General features: G+C 48.5%; 1 protein-coding gene across 1 annotated transcript; it reads left to right on the plus strand.

The window, feature by feature from the left end:
* Positions 1-253: 253 nt before the first annotated feature.
* On the plus strand, positions 254-17023 carry LOC148524903 (cyclin-dependent kinase 5 activator 1-like). The gene is made up of 3 exons (XM_088471350.1): positions 254-545; positions 12534-12648; positions 16189-17023. The coding sequence occupies exons 1-3, from the start codon at positions 254-256 to the stop codon at positions 17021-17023; spliced, it is 1242 nt and encodes a 413-aa protein (XP_088327476.1).
* The last annotated feature ends 4416 nt before the right edge of the window (positions 17024-21439 follow it).

A 21439-nucleotide genomic window follows, 5' to 3' on the forward strand; every position in this document is an offset into this window, starting at 1 on the left:
AGGAGCTGTCCCACTTGTCCCAGCCGAGGCCCCTCAAATGGTGTAGGAGGAAGAAGTGAGACTTTGAGTTTCCTGCAGACTGATGGTCTATACACATAAAGTCCTGTGAATGAAGTTACAATCGAAGAAGGCTCGCAGCATGGTTTGGATGTCAGAAATTCCCATCCCACATTTGAGGGACTTCTTGTACATAACTGACCACTTAATTATGTCCCTCATGGAGCCGCAGATGAAGTAAAATACTGCCCTTGGGATGGCCTGCAGACCGCAACCAGAGCTGTCTAGGTCTGCATCATGTACTGCAGAACAGGTAGGATCTCGTTTTCCCTTCAATGGTGAGGTCTCTGATGCTCCACAGTCCAATCTTCGTTGGAATGGATGGCATTCTCTCATCCCAACATTTCTGGGCTACATCTTCTCTACCATACTAGACTTGATAGTGAAGGGGAATGTAGCAGAAGTTGACAGATGCTGCTGCCCGAAGAGCATCGTATCTGACTTCCCTCAGTTGACCTTTTCCCCTGAAGCTTGGCCAAAGTTCTTAGGTAGGTATAGATGAGTGCTGTCACTGAACGCTGGTCTGTGCAGAAGACAGTGATGTCATCCGTATAGAGCAAACACCTGCCCTCTTTTCATTCTGGATCCAGTGCAGTGATACTGCGGAATTATGCTACAGGAGGAAAGACATGCTTTGCACCATCAAACCTTCCATTTGGGCCTCTCCCAGAGATGCTAGAGATGAGGTGTGCAACCATTGCTGCCATACAAGACACAAAGCCGAGGGGACAGCATGGTCACTGCTGCAACAGCTTGTTGTGTGCCAGGAGAGGAACTCCACTACATAGAAAGTCTCAGGGAATGTCCTTAAGATGTACCCTGTTCCAGCTCACAGTGCTTGTTCTTTTACATCATGATGTCACCTGCGCTGGGGGTTGGGTGTGCCTACCCAGCTCACCTCTCCGTCCTGTTTCAGCACTGGGTAAGTAATATTACTTGAATCCATGTAAATTCTTTTAATGATACCACTTATATGGGATTTATTTTATAAGTGTACAGATTAATTGACAAGAAATTGAAAAACAAAATATTAAAAAAGTAAAGCACATGTAGTACTACGTGCGGTAACAATACATAGCCAAACCATTCGTCCAATGCTGTGTGATAATCAGGTTACCAGATTAAACAAGATGTTTTTCAGGGACACGCAATCTGAATGGGAAGATTTATAAAGTGTGATCCTCAGATTATACAGTATGTAAAAGCCAAACAGCTATTTATCAACTTTTATGATCTGTAGTATTTTTCCTTTATACCTTAGACAGTTTTGCTCCTAGCACTTAGCAGCGGCTCCATATTGTCTAAACATACAGTAGCGATGGCAATAATAATGGAAATATTCAGTTTAACCATATGTCACAGGAGCCTGAGTGCCAAGCAGGTGTCTGGAGCTTTAATAAATAGGTAATGTGATGCTATAAGGAGTATTGTACAGCAGATACCTGCAAGAGAGGTCACATGAAAGCTGTATATAACTTTTTTTAAAGAATAAAAATAAATCAAAGATCTTTTATGGTATAGTCTGATCAGTTGTTATTTATTTCTTGATTTCTATCGTCTAACTCGCACTGCTCACGTGGCAAGAGTCCGTGCGCGCAGAGTAGCAGCTGCCATTCAGATGTACGGTTTTAGAAATGCCTTGAAGATGTATTGTGTGTTCCTGGGTGGTGACTAGGACAGGCTTGCCTACCCTCCCGATTTGGCCGGGAGCCTCCCGATTTTCGGGTGCCGCTCCCGGCCCCCTGGAAAGGCAGGCAAGCCTCCCAGAAGCCTCCGCAGCAGGGGAGCCTGTGACGCGATTTGCGCTGAATCGCGTCATCGCGGCCCCGCCCCCTGCTTCACACTGCCGAAAATAACGACATTGTGAAGAGGGGCGGAGCCATGATGACGCAATCGTGCGGCTCCGCCCCCAGCTCCACCCCCAATATACCACCTTCTGGCTGGCCCGCCCCCAGCTCCGCCCCCAATGACCGCCCCCGCCCCCCCGCTGTTAGCCGACAATCAGCTCCCACCCGGAAGGCTGGAGCTGATTGTCGGCAAGTATGGACTAGGAGGAGGCTATAGGGACACACAGAGACGGCCCATCGTCTTATGGGCGTGTCATGGGAGTGTCGCAGGCGTGTCCCTGAGGCGGTTGCAAACTCAGATGCATAATCATTCCCAGGATACAAGCTGCACCTGTGCCTAGCATGGGCCTGGTGCAACTGATGGTTGCTTATAAAGATGCACCAGGAATAAGTACATCGTCTGAAGAAGCTGCAAGTGGGCATCTCAGTCCTGGCACATTCAGACGCACAGCTCTACGCCAGGAAAGGGCTGGTAGCAGTATTTGCATACAGTCACAGACGTGCGATGGGAAAAGGCACAGACATGGACGCAGCTGCGTGTGACTCAGATTCAGGCCCATAGTGTGCACTGCACAGAAGAGGGAAATGTAAGACAGCGGTGTATAGAGTTGCTTAAAAGTTTCCTATGTGTGCATCTGCTCTTTTCCCCAATATACACTCTGTCCCACTGTCCCCTTTACCACTCGTGCCTCAGCCCCATCTACGTATGTGCCTCTGCCCAGGGGCGTCTTAAGAGAGGAGGGGGCCCATGTGCATTCCCTGTGCAGGGCCCTGTCCTTTCTCCCCGACAGCCGACTGATGCAGCTGGCCGGCCACCGCAGAAGCAGTAGACTCCGGGCACTAGAGTGTGCCCAGAGTCTAAAGCGCATGCGCAGATCGATGGAAAAATGGCGGCGACGGGCATTTTCCGGTGTTCTGTGCAGCGCTGACAACCGACGCAGGACCACGGACAGGTGAGTTCTAAATAATATGGGTGTGCGGTGCGGGGGCCCCCCTGGACCCGGGGGCCCGTGTGCACCGTACACCCTGCACCCATTATAGATACGCCCCTGTCTCTGCCCCCTCCCAATATCTATGCCTCTGCCACCTCCCCATGTGTGCCTCCGCCCCTTTCCATTTCTGTGACTCTCTCTGCCCCCAAATGCTAATGCGGCAGACACTGGGAGATGTATTGAGCCACCCACTGGCAACTTTACAAAGCCAAGGATCTGCGTACAGAGACGCAGCATCAGTCACAGATCATTCCATTGTCGCTGTCTTGTGTGAGCCTATGTTCCCACAGAATGGCCGCAGGAACAGAGATGCCAGAGCCATATTTCTTGTGTTCGGGATCACAGATACAGGGTGTAACATCCAACCTAAATGGTCGCCACAGGCCTGTGGGCCTGATTCAGAGCCGGACGCTCTGACAAGAGCGCTCGCTCTGAATCAGGGCCCTCCTACCTAAAATTTGAGCGGCCTCATGTCACTCACCATCGACAGCCCCCTTTGGTGCGAGACCCATAGCGACAGCTTGGCCGTCGCTATGCGGGTCTTGCGCATGTGCACTAGGGCACCATCGACCCGCTTGCGAGCGCTCAGCGCTTGCGAGCGGGTCTGAATCAGGCCCTGTGTTTTTTGCCACTATTCCCCACTACATCCTCTCAAACGCTCCCTAACTGTCAATGAGTGGTGGCATTGTGATCAGTGACAGCCAGTGCAGCCAATAAAGTAGCAGGAGGAACTGACGGCACAACCCGAGGTTTCATCACTCTGGGGGCATGGCACTCCTGGAGACAAATCCGTAACTAAGCGTTATGGTGCCCTGTGCCAGCAGAGAAAGAGCTGGGCGCACAGCTACTATTATACATTGTAGCGGGCGCTAGGCAGTGGCGCATACAGATAGGCGATTCCGGGTGGGAGGCGGCTGGTTCCACCCACAGGGCACCTGCACTCTGTACAGTGGCACCGGTCGCACCACCCTAGTTACGGCTTTTGCCCGGAGATACCGAGCTGCCCCCAGAGACTCTTCTTGCACCGTAAGCTCCTCCTCAGTGACCGGGAGCCGAGTGCTGAATTGTGATGTTAGCGTGCAACACCCAGCTCCCTGTCACTGAGGAGGAGCTGGCATTTTGATGTCACTCTCTCAGAGGGTGACACCTGGTGCAAGTCAATCATACTGCGAGTAAAAACGCACCGCAGTGCAATTTACACACATGCGCGGTTTACCGATAATCACTCAACTGCAGAAATCTCTGAATCAGGCCGTGTACTCAGTTTACACTTGTACACTCCCCATTTATCCTCTCCAGTCATAAGGGGCGCAAGTCTACAATATACAAAATCTATATCTGACCCACGCCAATTATACACTGTTACCTTTAACTGCATATTATCATTATTTATACATCATATATTTAATTATTGCACTATGGCTTTCCTTTAAGATATATGTATGTTTATAGATGTGGTCGGAATACATTGCACATTTGTAAACTGCAAACTACAGAGAACAATTATATTGAGAAACTGTATAAACCAAAGTGACAAAAAAAGCTCAAGAGATGATATACTAAAGGAATTTTTACCACAGTACGTTACTGGAAACGATTAGGGCAATACTCAAGTGACTGCTGGAGAAGAAATTTATAATCACCTAAAATTTCCATTCGCATATTCCAGTCACTGTAAAACTGAACTAGTAAACACTGTGTGTCCCAGCAAAGGTAACATTGCTAATGAGAAGTTCTGAATATTATTATTTCATTATATGGCACCATCAAATTCCGTAGCACGGTAGATTATGCAAATAGAGCATAGTATAAAAACATAGAGGTCAAACAAGTGAAACAAAAACTAGTAAAGACAAATTACAGTATATCTTGGGAGCATAGATGCATGAATAGCAAGATATTAAGCATAATACTGTACATAAAGTGTAGTAGGTAAGTTATATAGCAAACAAGTGTCATATAGAACATGCAAGAAGAATGATACAAGGATGCTCAAGTAGTTGAGGTGGGAGTGGGCAAGATGATAAAAGAAAAGAGGGCATTGCTCACAGTAAAAGCAAAGCCTCCCTCATAGGCAAACGCAGGGGGGGGGGGGGGGTCCGTCTGCCTGGAAACCCCCCTCCCCAGCACACAATGTGACCACAACAGAAATAGTAATGTAATAGAATTTTACTAGCGCTGCATGTACTTCTCAGTATCACAAATTAAATAATTAGCACCACCTGTAGATCTTTTAACATGTATCATTCAGTAATAAATAATCTGTGCACCAACTAGGAGATCTGGAAAACATGCACTGTTAGGGATGTGCTGCTATAGAGCCCAATATGTACATATATGTCCAGGGCAGTGCTAGGTTCTTCTGCTGCTCCCGGACTTGTTCCCATGCTCTGGAATGGTGTCCACATCTAAAATAAAAACATTCAGCTCAGACAGGATAGCCCTGCTCCCGCATCTAATGGCTTACTGTAATCACTGGTCCTGTATGTGTTGGAATTGTGACACAATATACTTTGTATGACGCAAAGCTGGATAAGTGCTAATTATGCCCTCTTCATGGACTGGCCACACTCGCTTTAAAATCAAGCATTTGGAAACCCCCCTCTAGAAATCCTGCGTTTGCCACTGTCCCTATCATCACAACATGTGCCGTGTGACTGTGGTTGCCATGAACACCATGGAAAATCTGCACAACTATCAATCAATAATATCAGTCTGAAGAAGCAAACCAGGGAAAAAGATACTTAACAAGCTGCTTCTTATAACCTGAGTATTTTTTTAATGGGAATGCTGCTTTAAATTTTTATTCCTTATAAATTCACACAGTGGGGGTGATTCTAAATCAGAAGCAAGTAAAACATTGGGCGAAGCACCATCTTTTTACCTCTGCACAAGCGCCCGAATCTGATATACACGCATGCATCCCGAAGTTTAACGCCAGGAGATGCAGATTGAAATTAAATGAAGATCCATGCAATTTTGATATGAGTTTCTGGGTGGCAACAGGTATAGGGTGGCTACAAGTTTCAGGGGCGTGCCTCCGACTCAGAATCACACACAGTAACTCATACCAACCACATCGGCTGATTGTTGCATTCTGTGGTTGCGTATGCATCGTGGTGCGTGAACACTCCACTGTGATCGGGACTGCTATCGCAGTGGCTACGCAGACCCATCACAGTGATTGACAGGAAGTACTGCTTGGGGGTGGCCGGCGAAAGGCAGGAGTGCCAGTGCGTTTGAACGTCGTTGCATGGGCGTGCATAAATTATCCACTGTGATGCCATACGCAGCTTATGTACTTACTGCGTGCGACGAGGTTAGCAATTCCTGAGTAAGGTCAGAGCTTGTGCAAGTGTGCATGAGGCTGCGATTGTACTTGATGTTATCAATGTTTTTGCAGTCTTGCTAAGTATTACGGATGTGTGTAAGCAGGGCCAGCTCCAGGGGGAGCTGGCCCTGCGCAGAACAGGACTTAGGCGCGGACGAAAATGGGGAAGTGGCCTAAAGGTAGGGTTAGGGTTAGGCACTAGGGTTGGGTTAGGCACTAGGGTTATGGTTAGGCAATAGGGGAAGGGTTAGGCACTAGGCTTTTGGTTAGACACTAGGGTAAGGGTTAGGCACTAGGGTTATGGTTAGGGTATAGGGGTAGGGTTAGGCACTAGGGGTAAGGTTAGGCACTAGGGGCAGGGTTAGGCACTAGGGGAAGGGTTAGGCACTAGGGTTATGGTTAGGCACTAGGGTAAGCGTTAGGCACTAGGGTTATGGTTAGGCACTAGGGTTATGGTTAGGGAATAGGGGAAGGTTTAGGCACTAGGGGAGGGTTAGCGCATGTGTCCCAATTGTGTCCATACAGAGTCACAGTTGCAATTTCATGTACTTATTGTCCCTGAATGGTAACAGGAAGGTGTCTTAGCGCATCCACAGAGATGGTCTGTCTTATGGGTGTGTTATGGGAGTGTTGTGGCCATGTCGGTGAAAGTGGTTGCAAACAGAGATGCTCAACCACACATGCAGGAGGTCATACTCAGATGGAGAAAGTGCATCTGCCATAGGTCTGGTGCAAGTTCCAATTGTGTGACCAATCGTGCGTCTAACGTTGCAACAATCGGTATAACAGTGCGTACGGACGCTGAAAGATGGCGTCTATGTCCTTGCACATTCGGACACACGGATGTACATAAGGGAAGGACTTTGTTGAAGCATTTGCATAAAGTCGCAGACGGGTGACCGCCAATTGATGCAGCTGTGCGCCTTTCCTACCTCCTTTTTATAGAGAACATGGCAGAAACACATATTCACTGTTGGCAAGCATGACAAATGCAACAGAACATATTGGGTCTGATACAGAGGTGCATCTATGTCCATTTTGATGTGGATCTTACCTCCGAGCTGAACATACGCAACTATGAGCAACTAGGGCCCAATCAGAGTTGTACGCATCTCAGCTGCATCTCCACTTTTGGTTGATTGGATATAACTGGCAACAACTGGGCATTTTCAATCAGACTTTGTGGGTAAGTAGGTGGGATTACAGGCCATGCAGGGTTGTATGCAGGTACCAGGTGTAGGGCAGGTGCAAATGTGCAGAGAGACCAATTGAGAACTTGCATACAGCACAGTCTCTCTTTCCAAGGACCCTTATTAGTGAGATAAACTCTTCTAAATACCTTTTAACAGCAGCCTGTTCATCAGTCCAGAACCTCCTTTTAAAAGAGCATGTGAACCGCATGTATGAAAATAACAGCAATATTATTAATCCTACATTCATCACCAGAGCATGGAAGGGGGAAAAGTCAAGTTTTGCTTAATATACTAAGTTGCCATCATACACCACCAGTGGGGTTTGATCCAAATATACACCAAGTATAAGACACTTTGTATAACCTTGTGCCATAAAATGTGCCTGTTAACTTGTGCAAGGCTACATACTACATACTCTATAGATACAACAATGGATGCATTGTTTCATTGCATTACAATCTAACTGCATGAGAAGTCTGCTAGCATTCTAGCCCCAAGGGTAAAGAATTATCTTCTGTAGGAACGTCTAGCTCTTCCAGAGATAGCTGGACTTACTATGCTAATGAGGACCACCCTGCTATTACTACAGCAGGGTCATATAAACCTAATCTTATAAAAGAATGTCATTTGTCAACCAGCATTTATCTTGAAGAGAATTGAAACATTTTGAAATGATTTTTGTAACTTATCTTTTCTTTTTTTTTAAATCAACCTTGCAAACGCTATATCTGTGCTAGGTTTTGGACAATAATAACAAACACTCACACGGGGTAAGGATCAAAGGCAAGATCTAGAAGTGACACTTTTCATTGCACTTCTCTCATTTTTTTACTGATGTCATTAGCTGTTTCATCCGTTTCCAGATCATTTAATGGCATTCCAACAATTGATCCTAAAGCAAACCTCAGCCTCATTTACATCCAGATCCAGGGCTTACTGTGGAATAATGACATGGCAACAATGATGGAGGAAGGGACAGTTACATCTCGAGGTCCACCCAATGAGATTGCTGTCCAAATATAGGTTCAGTTCTGGAAAGTGTTGCAGTCCAGTGACTAAGTGCAAGGTATTAAAATCATTCTAACCTTCTAAAGAGGACAAGTGGAACTGTCAACCGTAGCAGTCAATCAGGGCCGGCTCCAGGGTTCGGAGCACCCTGTGCCGGCCCCCTCCGGAGCGTGACCAAAAATGGTGGCGTAGCCTAATTACAATAGGCCACACCCTCCTACGTGATGTTATTAGGAGGCGTGTCTGCCTCCAAATAACTTCAGGCTGGGGAGAGCCTCACTAGCTGGGCTTCCCCCAGCCCTCTCCCGTCACTGAATGGATGCCTAGCGCATGTCCTGCTGAAATCGAGATGTTGGGGACCCTCTATTGGTGGCGCCCCTGTGCGACCGTTCAGGTCGAACACCCCTAGAACCGGCCCTGCAGTCAATCAGCTTCTGGCTGTCATTTTATAGAATGTACTAGATAAATGATAGCCAGAATGTGATTGGTTGCTATAAGCAACACCTCCATTTGTCATCTTTAGAAGGTTTGATAAATCTCCCCTTTAAAAAGATAAGAGATGGAAGCTACCACAACCGCTGCGTCTTTGTAAGCAGCGGCTGTGCTAAAATATGCAAAACCACAGCAGGCTTGGATAAAAATATACCTCCTGCCGGCTTCCGTTGTTTGCTGCTACGTCTGAGGATTCAGCATCGGATCAACTACGTGACCATTGGACATCTGAGTAACCCTCTGTCCAGCAGAGGGTTACTCAAAGCGCCACTGAGACGGCCGATCAGAGCCTTTTAGGTGGGTTAAAGCTGGGGTTTATGTGTGAAAGGGGTTAGGGGCAGCACAGATGGTGTAATGGTTAGCATTACTGCCTCACAGCACTGAGGTCGTGGGTGTGATTCCCACCACGGCCCGAACTGTGTGGAGTTTGTATATTCTCCCTGTGTTTGCGTGGGTTTCCTTTGGGTGCTCCAGGTTCCTCCAAAAACTCCGAAAAATATACTGGTAGGTTAATTGGCTGCCAACAAAATTAACCCTTGTGTGTGTGTGAGCATATGGTAGGGAATATACTGTAAATTGTAAGCTCCATTGGGACAGGGACTGATGTGAATGGCCAAATATTCTCTGTAAAGTGCTGCGGAATATGTGTGCGCTATATAAATAACATAATATTGAGATTCTCTATGTTGGTATTGATATAGAGGAAATGGCACAAGTGCAAGGGCTGTCATTGGAGTTCAAGGGGGTCATTATAAGATAGTGACATAAAGGGAAAGCTGGATTTTCTCAGGTTCTCTTTTTCCTTGTCCATTTTAAGCATATAGAATGGGCTTCAAGACTCTCGGGTCTGAGCTAGTTGTAAAATCAAGTCCATTGCAGAGTGCTAACTATTGTGGCCAGCCACAGCAATGTACTTTTGCGCAGTGTGCTAGCCGGTAAAACTCCCCATGCTCACACATGTGACATCATGACATCACGGAGGAGAGTGGCTGGGAGCAGGGTGCCTCCCCAAAGCAGCTGGGTGCCTGTCACAGCTTGGGTAATTGGGATTGGTGAACCCGAACTAGGTTGATGAACAGAGACACCTGGACCAGTGGGTAGTTGGCATTTAGATGGTTTAATGTAATTCTTGGTCATACAACTGAATGAGGACTTTAATATGAGATGTAGAATAATGTCCTCTATGCAGAGATGCACAACAAAGGATACTGAATAAAACTATAACACAAAAGTCTCTGGAGTACACGAAGTAACGTGTCGACAAGAACTGTAGACTTGGAACTGTAGAATTAGACAAGGAATATTAAAGCTTGAAATAGAGTCCGGGCTGAGGTTTGCTGAATAAGAATTGGATACTTGAATGTGACTCCAGGGTGGAGTACGCTGGATTGGAGTGGGAACTTGAGTCTGACTCTGGGATGGAGTGTGCTGGATTGGGTGAGTACTTTGAATAGGACTCCGGGATGGAGTGTGCTGGATTGGGTGAGCACTTTGAATAGGACTCCGGGATGGAGTGTGCTGGACTGGAAGCAGGAGTACTTCCGACTGGAGTATACAGGAACTTGAGGCAGGCAAACTGGAAAGGAAACCAGCAGCGCTCAGGAACAAAGGTCTTGCTGTAGCAAAGAGCACTATTGAACTGGCAGTGAGACAGAAGGCCTGATTCAGAGCCGGACACTCTGACAAGAGCGCTCGCTCTGAATCAGGGCCCTCCTACCTAATATTGGAGCAGCCTCCTGGCCGCTCGCATAGCTGTGGGTGACCATCAGGCTTGCGACGAGACCCTGCGGTAGGGTCACGCTGCCGCAAGCCCAGGAGTGCTTTTGGCTCTATCAGAGCCAAAAGCACTCCCACTGACATCACTAGTGTCAGACGGCCCCAGACGGTAGGCGTTTCCATGGGAAAGCCTCCGTCTGGGTAGCAACGTCCCCGGCATGCCCACCAAAGGGAGCGTGCTGTCACTCACTCACCATCGACAGCACGCCCCCTTCGGTGCGAGACCCATAGCGACGGCTTGGCCATCGCTATTCGGGTCTCACGCATGCGCACGACGGAGCTCCCTCCATCGTGCGCATGTGCACTAGGGCACCATCAACCCACTCTGCGGGTCTGAATCAGGGGAAGGGCTTTTATACCCCTGGTCGGCTGGTGATTGGCTGGAGCAACTGGAGAGCGCTGCTGACTGGATCGGTCTGGACCACCTGACTTGATCCAAGATGGCCGTGCCCATGATCCGGAGGTCTGATACGCTGAAGTGCAGGAAGTGCATGGAAGTGTGGCTGGGACACCTAGGCAACAGCGGGAATGTAGGAAACCACCTTCAGGCATAGGCCCCACTCTGGATTCCACTGACAGGAGCGGCGGGGGGCTCAGCAAGGCGTGATGACGTAAGCGCATGGGGAGATGCATGGGTCTCAGCCGGAGGTTTCTAGCACGGTTATGTGACAGTGCCCTTCGTGGCACCCCAGAAGCCTGTGAAAGGAGCAGTGATGGGGCTGCAGCACCAGTCACACAACGCTGTGATCTTGCTCTGTAAACCCATTTGCTTCGGAGGACATCTAGATGAACTTTGCAGCACACAAAAGTACACAGGTGAATGTACTTTGGCTGTTTTGTGCTTTGTAAATTACTTCAATTAAGTGTCAGAGAAAGTAGCTGTGTACATCTGTTGTCTAATCCTTTCAGCACCTTATTATAAGTTATATGAATGCAGCAGCTGCACAGGTAGCTAGAGTTAACAGATATACAAGATGCATGAATGCAGACACTCGGAATAGGATGCAGGGTACAACTAATAAAAGTACAGCTCTGCACCAGACAGGTTTGTAGGAATCCAGTATTGCTGAACTGAACAGGATATCAGGCTAGCACAATGTAGGTATAACTTTGCCCAGCAGAATATCAGGATTGCACAGTGCAGGTTTAGCAGGATTGCCCAGCAGGATAACAGAAATGCACAGTGCAGATTAGCAGGATTGTACGGTGCAGGTTTAGTAAAATTGTGCAGCAGGATCTCAGGATTGCACAGGAATTACTATGAAGCACACAGGAACCTGAAGCCAAAGTACTGAGGCCTCTCGAAGAGAAGTTGTACTGGTAACTCATTGCCAGCACCTGATAGATTAAAAAGGGCACCCTTGCCGGTTATTGGGCCAGTCGATCATATGTACAGGACCTGCCTACCTAGGATTGTGTGGATGTCCGGGTGACCTCATTAAAACATGGCACATAGACCAGAGGCGCGGGCAGGGCCGGATTAACAATGGGGCGGGTGGAGCTCCAGCTCCAGGCCTCCCATAAGAATAGGCCCACAAGCTTCATTGCAGGCAGTGCAGTGTCGACAGGTAAAAAAATGTCCTGTCACCACAAGCGGCCGTCTGACGCTCAGCACATTCATACCCTGAGGGAGAGGCCCAACCTATTCACAGTTTCACCCACTACCCACCCCGCCGCCAGGTGCGCGAAGCCCCGCCCACAGACGACCGAAGCGCCATCCACCCACCGTGACTATCTGAAGCTCCGCCCCCTTATTCACGTCAAAGGTACACATTTACAGTTTATTTGCCGTTATGTCATCCTGTGCATGGCACATTCATTTTACCTGGGGATGTAGATATTGAAGATAAACCATATAAAGAGTGTTTTCTCCAGAAGAAGAAGCAGAAAGCTAAAACAGAAAGGGATAATCAGAAGCATAAAGAACTCTTCCAGTGGGTGGATTTTGAGAAGTGAGTGGACATTAATTATGGTTTCATGTATGTAAACACAGGCTCAGACTTTAATCCCCATTCAGCAGTTTTGCAGTCCCTACTCACAGTCGCACAGAGCGGGGTGCCCTGACAGCAGAACCAGCGGCTGCATCCCGTGCCCTACTCCTTATTCCCATCTCCTGCACTGTGTTGGGATAGGCGCATCGCATGATGTCTCCCACAGTCCCGTGGGCTCTGTACTGCTGCTCGGAGTGCCCTTAGGATGCCCCAAGCAGCACCCTATTTACCTGGTGAAGTGGCACGGGGCGCAGGGTTATGGCGTACTGGCACTCTGTTATGGGGCTGCCTTTTCCTATAGAGTGACATCATAGACTGTGTTCTTCTCCTATACGTACTATGCAGGACAGTGCTGTTGTCGTCTTCTTGGAGTATGTCCCATATGATGCTGCAATGCCGCCGGTCTCATAACCGACAACAGTATCCCGATGAGGGACTTAAGATAGGTGTCGAAATACCGATGCCTAGCTTAATCCCGACGTCGGAAAGCCGAAGGATGCATGCCCGAATGAGGTAAGTCCGGGGAGCCCTTAGAGTTAGGTTTAGAGAGCTTAGTGGGGTTAGATTTTGGGGGGGAGGTTGGGGTTTGGCACCCTTAGGGGGAACGGTTAGGGTTAGGCACCACTGCGGAGGTTAGGTTGAGGCACTATGTGGGGAGGATTAGGTTTAGTAAGCTTAGTGGGGTTAGTGGTAGGTTTTGGGGGGAGGTTAGGGTTTGGCACCCCTAGGGGGGATGGTTAGGGTTTGGCACTAAGTGAGGAGGGTTAGGTTTAGGCCCAGGATGGCCTGATCCGCGGGATCAGGGCGACAAATCTTCTAGTGTGTACCAACCTTTACACTACCCCAGACGACCCAGCTGACTGCACATGTGTGACCTGAGGGCTCACTGTGCAGAGGTGGTGAAGGGATCTGCTTGGATCCCTCTTCGCAACCTCAGACCTTCTTCCCATTAGAAGGAGCGGGGATCCAGGAATCACCACCATCTTAAGTTGTTGTTGGGTACCACAAGCAAACTAAAGTTTGCTGAATCCTAGGCGGCTGTTACAGAAAAGTAAAACATGTGGACTAGCGTTTCTGCATGTGCATCAGGTCTGTTCGGGATCATGAATAGGCCCCTAAACACATTTTTCCTTTTAAAGTTAAAGCCTGCCTTAAATGTTTATACAGCATAAATAATATTATAATGCCAACGTAGAATCTTTAGCAAAAGGCACAAGACATTATAAACTCATAGATACATAAAACAATCAGGGGTTTATTTACTAAGCAGTGTTAGGACTGGAGACAGAGTGAAAAGTGATAAGGTGCCAGCCAATCAGCTCCTAACTGCCATCTCACAGGCTGTGTTTGAAAAATTACAGCTGGGAGCTGATTGGCTGGCACCTTATCACTTTTCACTCTGTCTCCTAACACTGCTTAGTAACTAGACCCCTCAGTCATTTAAGTTACACAAAATGCTGATTATTGTAACATACCTCCATATTACATTGTGTTTAATACCTAAGCCTGTCAATTACTTTGCAGAAAAATCCTCACTGTGACAGCTGTCGCAGGCCATTGCAGCACATGGGCAGTGTGACATTCACACATGCGCAGTAGAAGAAAATCAGCCATTTATGAAAACATTGTGACCGTCTCTGAATCAGGCCCACAGATCACACCCTTTTACAAAAAAACTATATATATTTTTGATATAGCTCCACTATAAAGTGGTTGAAGGTAGGTGCTAGCTGTGCCCTCCGTGGAGGGCGCTAGCTGTGCCCTCCGTGGATCCTCATGGCACAGGCCACACCCCCTGTGCAAAACACACCGCTAGTTATGCACCCACATCAATAGTCACACTACACAGCGTTGGTCACACCCCCTCTAGCAGCACACAAAAGCCCCTAAATAAATGTCAGCTCCAGGCCCTTTTGGAACTTAATCTGGCACTGGTGTGGGGGCCCCATCCGCCCTGACTATAATCCGATCCTGTATACTATTATAATACACACAGCATGTTACCTACTAGTGTGTATGTGAGAGCAGACACCGGCATCTTACAGCGCAGATACACACAGTAACAATGTCTAGCGCTGCCTTTATGTCTGCTTAGTTACAGCCTCATCCACACTGCAGAGATTGTCTGATACATCGCCGATAGCCGTACGCAAGCTGCACAGAGGACGAGATGTAGGAACAGGCGTTAGGGAAATTAGTGGTATCAGTGCACGTTATGTGCGCTGATACTGCTTCTTCCCCATGTAATAATATGGGGATGGGTGGAAAATGATATGTACCACTGTCATTATTGGCGCAGCTATCTAGAAGATAGCACGCCGATGTACCACCCAATGTATGACTACAGCTGATGTTCCCCTATCACCACAGCAGGGGCAGCACCGTCCCTGGTTGCCGCGGCTGCCGACTCCGGGCTGCACGTGAGATCTTGTGTATGCCCAGTGGAGCCGGCCTAAGGTAAGACACAGCGCTAGGCTAATGCGCCGGAGGGGGAGTTATCACTTGTTATTACATCTCGTCAGTACCGCTTCCTGCTTTGCCTCGTTAAAGAGGTGAAGCAGGAACAATTTTAGGGGCATGATGCATGCGGCTATAATACATCTCCCCCAGAGAGAGCACTTTTGAATTTGGCGCCTCAGCTGTGATAAAAATGAATACATAAAAGTGTCCTTATAATATATAGTACTGTACATATCTAATACATCAGGACACGTTTCTCACTATGGTGACAAAGCCACGGCATGTTCTGGACCTAAAACTCACTGTAAAGATGCAGTTTTAGTCGGCGAGCAGAGCTCCTTACCTTCACCTGTGACTGATATCTAAGGTAAAGGGTCCGGGTGTATAAGCTAAACCAGATACAGAAAACACTGTTAAGACAAATCTCTGGCAACATAAATTAGATTTTCTATGTCAGTGAAATGTAAATTGACTCCCTCTTCTTTGGACTTTGGTTTAACACCGGTTTGTTATAAGGGGTTTTAATTTATTAGGATTACACAAAAATCTCACACAGAACCTCAGAGTTAATGATTTATTTTAGGTAATTGCTATAATGAATTTCAAAAACTATAATTTCATTTTGATGGCTTGTGCTACCTGGGTGCCACAGACTTGCGTATTCAGTTAATGATTTTACTCTTAATATTTACACACTGGACATAGATAATCAGTGCTAGATTGGTTTACTATAGTTTTCTGCTGTTGCCTGGCCAGCACATTCAGTGTACTCACATAAGGTTATGTCACTTTTTGAAATGTTATCAGTAGCTCATTAGCATAAATAACGCATCACAATCATCATTCCGTGTCACAATGCCCAATGTAAGCAGAGTACCTCTGACAACAACCTCCTGGACTCAGGCGCTGCCTAGTCTACAAACGGGCAGCTTCTTTCACAAAGTGCTGGAAACGGATTGTGCCTATCTGATTGTCTGCTGCAGTCAGAACCACCACAGATCCGAATCTGAATTTGATTCCTGCAGACATTTCTGCTTGCAGGTACCGTGGACAAAGAATAGGAATGTGGAATTGTCTCCCATTTCGGTGCTTCCGAAAGACAGGTCAGCACAAGGAAGAATTATCAAACGGGACCCATCATGCTGCTGTCGAGAACAGCAAGACTGGAAGATCTGTCGAAAGACAGTCGCTCATCTGGCGTTTTAGGCGATTTATGGCTAAGAGGAGACAACGCAGACATGGTGAAACCGATGTCACTCACCTCATCAGAGAGAGCATGAAGGATTCTCTATCCTGTGTTGATTTAACAATTTTCACGCAGGCCTCAGACAACACTTTTGCTAAGATGCTTGCTTCTAATGTTGTTGAAGACCAGCAAGTGTGCTTGAATCCAAAATGCACAAAGATGCAGGCATCCACCAGCGAGCTCCTGACCTGCTTTGCCGAGTTCATCTGTAGAAGGTGTCACCAGCTGAACAATCTGTCACCTACAGATATCATTTTATGGATGACAAGTATAGACGACTCTCTCACTCGATACTGGCAGGAAGAAGGCTTCATCAACCCGGCCAATGTAGTGTTCCTCTACATGCTCTGGCGAGAGTTCATTCTATCAGAGTTGGACAGTGAGCAAGACCTACTGGCATTTCTATCCACATGTCTGTATATATCCTACGCATACGTGGGTAGTGAGATCTCTTATCCAATGAAGCCATTCGTAGTGGAAAGTTCAAAGGAAGACTTTTGGAGTCGTTGCCTCTACATCATTAATTTCATGAGCTCAAAGATGCTTTTCTTCCATGCCGACCACCATTATTTCATCCAGATCTTTGTTGATCTCCAAGCTGAGGGTGAACAGGAGAGCAGCCTAGTATAGTACTGGACAAGTAATCAACATTACTCCAGGCTAAATACTATACACAGCAATCTCCACCATCTGATCCATGCTGTGAACTAATACAGCAAGCTTAACCATCAGCTCCAGGCTGTGCACTGACACAGCAGGCTTCATCATCAGCTCCAGGCTGTGCACTGACTCAGCAGGCTTCATCATCAGCTCCAGGCTGTGCACTGACACAGCATGCTTCATCATTAGCTTCAGACTGTGCTCTGACACAGCATGCTTCATCATCAGCTCCAGGCTGTGCACTGACACAGCAAGCTCTACCATCAGCTCCGGACTGTGCTCAGACACAGCAAGCTTCATCATCAGCTCCAGGCTGTGCACTGACACAGCAGGCTTCATCATCAGCTCCAGGCTGTGCACTGACACAGCATGCTTCATCATTAGCTTCAGACTGTGCTCTGACACAGCATGCTTCATCATCAGCTCCAGGCTGTGCACTGACACAGCAAGCTCTACCATCAGCTCCAGGCTGTGCACTGACAGAGAAAGCTCAACCAGCCACTCCAGACTGTGCTCTGACACAACAAGCTCTACCATCCACTCCAGACTGTGCTCTGACGCAGCATGCTTCATCATCAGCTCCAGGCTGTGCACTGACACAGCAAGCTTCATCATCAGATCCAGGCTGTGCACTGACACAGCAAGCTCTACCATCAGCTCCAGACTGTGCACTGACACAGCAAGCTCTACCATCAGTTCCAGACTGTCCTCTGACACAGCAAGCTTCATCATAAGCTCCAGGCTGTGCACTGACACAGCAAGCTTCATCATCAGCTCCAGGCTGTGCTCTGACACAGCAAGCTCTACCATCAGCTCCAGGCCGTGCTCTGACACAGCATGCTTCATCATCAGCTACGGACTGTCCTCTGACACAGCAAGCTTCATCATCAGCTCCAGGCTGTGCACTGACACAGCAAGCTTCAGCATCAGCTCCAGGCTGTGCACTGACACAGCAAGCTCTACCATCAGCTCCAGACTGCGCTCTGACACAGAAAGCTTCATCGTCAGCTCCAGGCTGTGCACTGACACAGCAAGCTTCATCATCAGCTCCAGGCTGTGCACTGACACAGCAAGCTTCATCATCAGCTCCAGACTGTGCAGGGACACAGCAAGCTTCATCATCAGATCCAGGCTGTGCACTGACACAGCAAGCTCTACCATCAGCTCCAGACTGTGCTCTGACACAGCAAGCTCTACCATCAGTTCCAGACTGTCCTCTGACACAGCAAGCTTCATCATAAGCTCCAGGCTGTGCACTGACACAGCAAGCTTCATCATCAGCTCCAGGCTGTGCACTGACACAGCAAGCTCTTCCATCAGCTCCAGGTGGTGCTCTGACACAGCATGCTTCATCATCAGCTACGGACTGTCCTCTGACACAGCAAGCTTCATCATCAGCTCCAGGCTGTGCACTGACACAGCAAGCTTCAGCATCAGCTCCAGGCTGTGCACTGACACAGCAAGCTCTACCATCAGCTCCAGACTGCGCTCTGACACAGAAAGCTTCATCGTCAGCTCCAGGCTGTGCACTGACACAGCAAGCTTCATCATCAGCTCCAGGCTGTGCACTGACACAGCAAGCTTCATCATCAGCTCCAGACTGTGCAGGGACACAGCATGCTTCATCATCAGCTCCAGGCTGTGCACTGACACAGCAAGCTCTACCATCAGCTCCAGACTGTGTTCTGACACAGCAAGCTTCATCATCAGCTCCAGACTGTGCACTGACACAGCAAGCTTCATCATCAGCTACAGGCTGTGCACTGACACAGCAAGCTTCATCATCAGCTCCAGGCTGTGCACTGACACAGCAAGCTCTACCATCCGCTCCAGACTGTGCTCTGACACAGCATGTTTCATCATCAACTCCAGACAGTGCTCTGACACAGGAAGCTTCATCATCAGCTCCAGGCTGTGCACTGACACAGCAAGCTTCATCATCAGCACCAGGCTATGCACTGACACAGCAAGCTCTACCATCAGCTCCAGACTGTGCTCTGACACAGGAAGCTTCATCATCAGCTCCAGGCTGAGCACTGACACAGCAGGCTTCATCATCAGCTCCAGGCTGTGCACTGACACAGCAAGCTCTACCATAAGCTCCAGACTGTGCACTGACACAGCATGCTTCTTCATCAGCTCCAGACTGTCCTCTAACACAGCAAGCTTCATCATCAGCTCCAGGCTGTGCACTGACACAGCAAGCTTCATCATCAGCTCCAGGCTGTGCACTGACACAGCAAGCTCTACCATCAGCTCCAGACTGTGCTCTGACACAGCAAGCTTCATCATCAGCTCCAGACTGTGCTCTGACACAGGAAGCTTCATCATCAGCTACAGGCTGTGCACTGACACAGCAAGCTTCATCATCAGCTCCAGACTGTGCAGGGACACAGCATGCTTCATCATCAGCTCCAGGCTGTGCACTGACACAGCAAGCTCTACCATCAGCTCCAGACTGTGTTCTGACACAGCAAGCTTCATCATCAGCTCCAGACTGTGCTCTGACACAGCAAGCTTCATCATCAGCTACAGGCTGTGCACTGACACAGCAAGCTTCGTCATCAGCTCCAGGCTGTGCACTGACACAGCAAGCTCTACCATCCGCTCCAGACTGTGCTCTGACAGCATGTTTCATCATCAACTCCAGACTGTGCTCTGACACAGGAAGCTTCATCATCAGCTCCAGGCTGTGCACTGACACAGCAAGCTTCATCATCAGCACCAGGCTATGCACTGACACAGCAAGCTCTACCATCAGCTCCAGACTGTGCTCTGACACAGGAAGCTTCATCATCAGCTCCAGGCTGAGCACTGACACAGCAGGCTTCATCATCAGCTCCAGGCTGTGCACTGACACAGCAAGCTCTACCATCAGCTCTAGACTGTGCACTGACACAGCATGCTTCATCATCAGCTCCAGACTGTCCTCTAACACAGCAGGCTTCATCATCAGCTCCAGGCTGTGCACTGACACAGCAAGCTCTACCATCAGCTCCAGACTGTGCACTGACACAGCATGCTTCATCATCAGCTCCAGACTGTCCTCTAACACAGCAAGCTTCATCATCAGCTCCAGGCTGTGCACTGACACAGCAAGCTTCATCATCAGCTCCAGGCTGTGCACTGACACAGCAAGCTCTACCATCAGCTCCAGACTGTGCTCTGACACAGCAAGCTTCATCATCAGCCCCAGACTGTGCTCTGACACAGGAAGCTTCATCATCAGCTACAGGTTGTGCGCTGACACAGCAAGCTTCATCATCAGCTCCAGGCTGTGCACTGACACAGCAAGCTCTACCATCTGCTCCAGACTGTGCTCTGACACAGCATGTTTCATCATCAGCTCCAGACTGTGCTCTGACACAGGAAGCTTCATCATCAGCTCCAGGCTGTGCACTGACACAGCAAGCTTCATCATCAGCTCTAGGCTATGCACTGACACAGCAAGCTCTACCATCAGCTCCAGACTGTGCTCTGACACAGGAAGCTTCATCATCAGCTCCAGGCTGAGCACTGACACAGCATGCTTCATCATCAGCTCCAGGCTGTGCTCTGACACAGCAAGCTCTACCATCAGCTCCAGGCTGTGCACTGACCCAGCAAGCTTCATCATCAGCTCCAGACTGTGCTCTGACACAGCAAGCTTCATCATCAGCTACAGACTGTGCTCTGACACAGCAAGCTTCATCATCAGCTCCAGACTGTGCTCTGACACAGCAAGCTTCATCATCAGCTCCAGACTGTGCTCTGACACAGCAAGCTTCATCATCAGCTCCAGACTGTGCTCTGACACAGCAAGCTTCATCATCAGCTCCAGACTGTGCTCTGACACAGCAAGCTTCATCATCAGCTCCAGACTGTGTTCTGACACAGCAAGAAGCTTCATCATCAGCTCCAGGCTGTGCTCTAACACATCAAGCTTCATCATCAGCTCCAGGCTGTGCACTGACACAGCAAGCTTAATCATCAGCTCCAGACTGTGCTCTGACACAGCAAGCTTCATCATCAGCTCCAGGCTGTGCACTGACACAGCAGGCTTCATCATTAGCTTCAGACTGTGCTCTGACACAGCAAGCTTCATCATCAGCTCCAGACTGTGCTCTGACACAGCAAGCTTCATCATCAGCTCCAGGCTGTGCTCTGACACAGCAAGCTCTACCATCAGCTCCAGACTGTGCTCTGACACAGCAAGCTTCATCATCAGCTCCAGACTGTGCTCTGACACAGGAAGCTTCATCATCAGCTCCAGGCTGTGCACTGACACAGCAAGCTTCATCATCAGCTCCAGGCTGTGCACTGACACAGCAAGCTCTACCATCCGCTCCAGACTGTGCTCTGACACAGCATGTTTCATCATCAACTCCAGACTGTGCTCTGACACAG

The sequence above is a fragment of the Taudactylus pleione genome, unplaced genomic scaffold (genome assembly GCF_031769625.1).
Source record: "Taudactylus pleione unplaced genomic scaffold, aTauple2 ptg000114l, whole genome shotgun sequence".
Lineage (NCBI taxonomy): Eukaryota > Metazoa > Chordata > Amphibia > Anura > Myobatrachidae > Taudactylus > Taudactylus pleione.

Bases quoted from the DNA above. Each gene is read 5' to 3' on its own strand.
- LOC148524903 (XM_088471350.1), top strand. From the start codon at position 254: ATGGCCTGCAGACCGCAACCAGAGCTGTCTAGGTCTGCATCATGTACT. The intron at 546-12,533 runs GTAGGTATAGAT...CTGGGGATGTAG, and splicing joins AGCTTGGCCAAAGTTCTTAG to ATATTGAAGATAAACCATAT. The intron at 12,649-16,188 runs GTGAGTGGACAT...TTCTGCTTGCAG, and splicing joins CAGTGGGTGGATTTTGAGAA to GTACCGTGGACAAAGAATAG.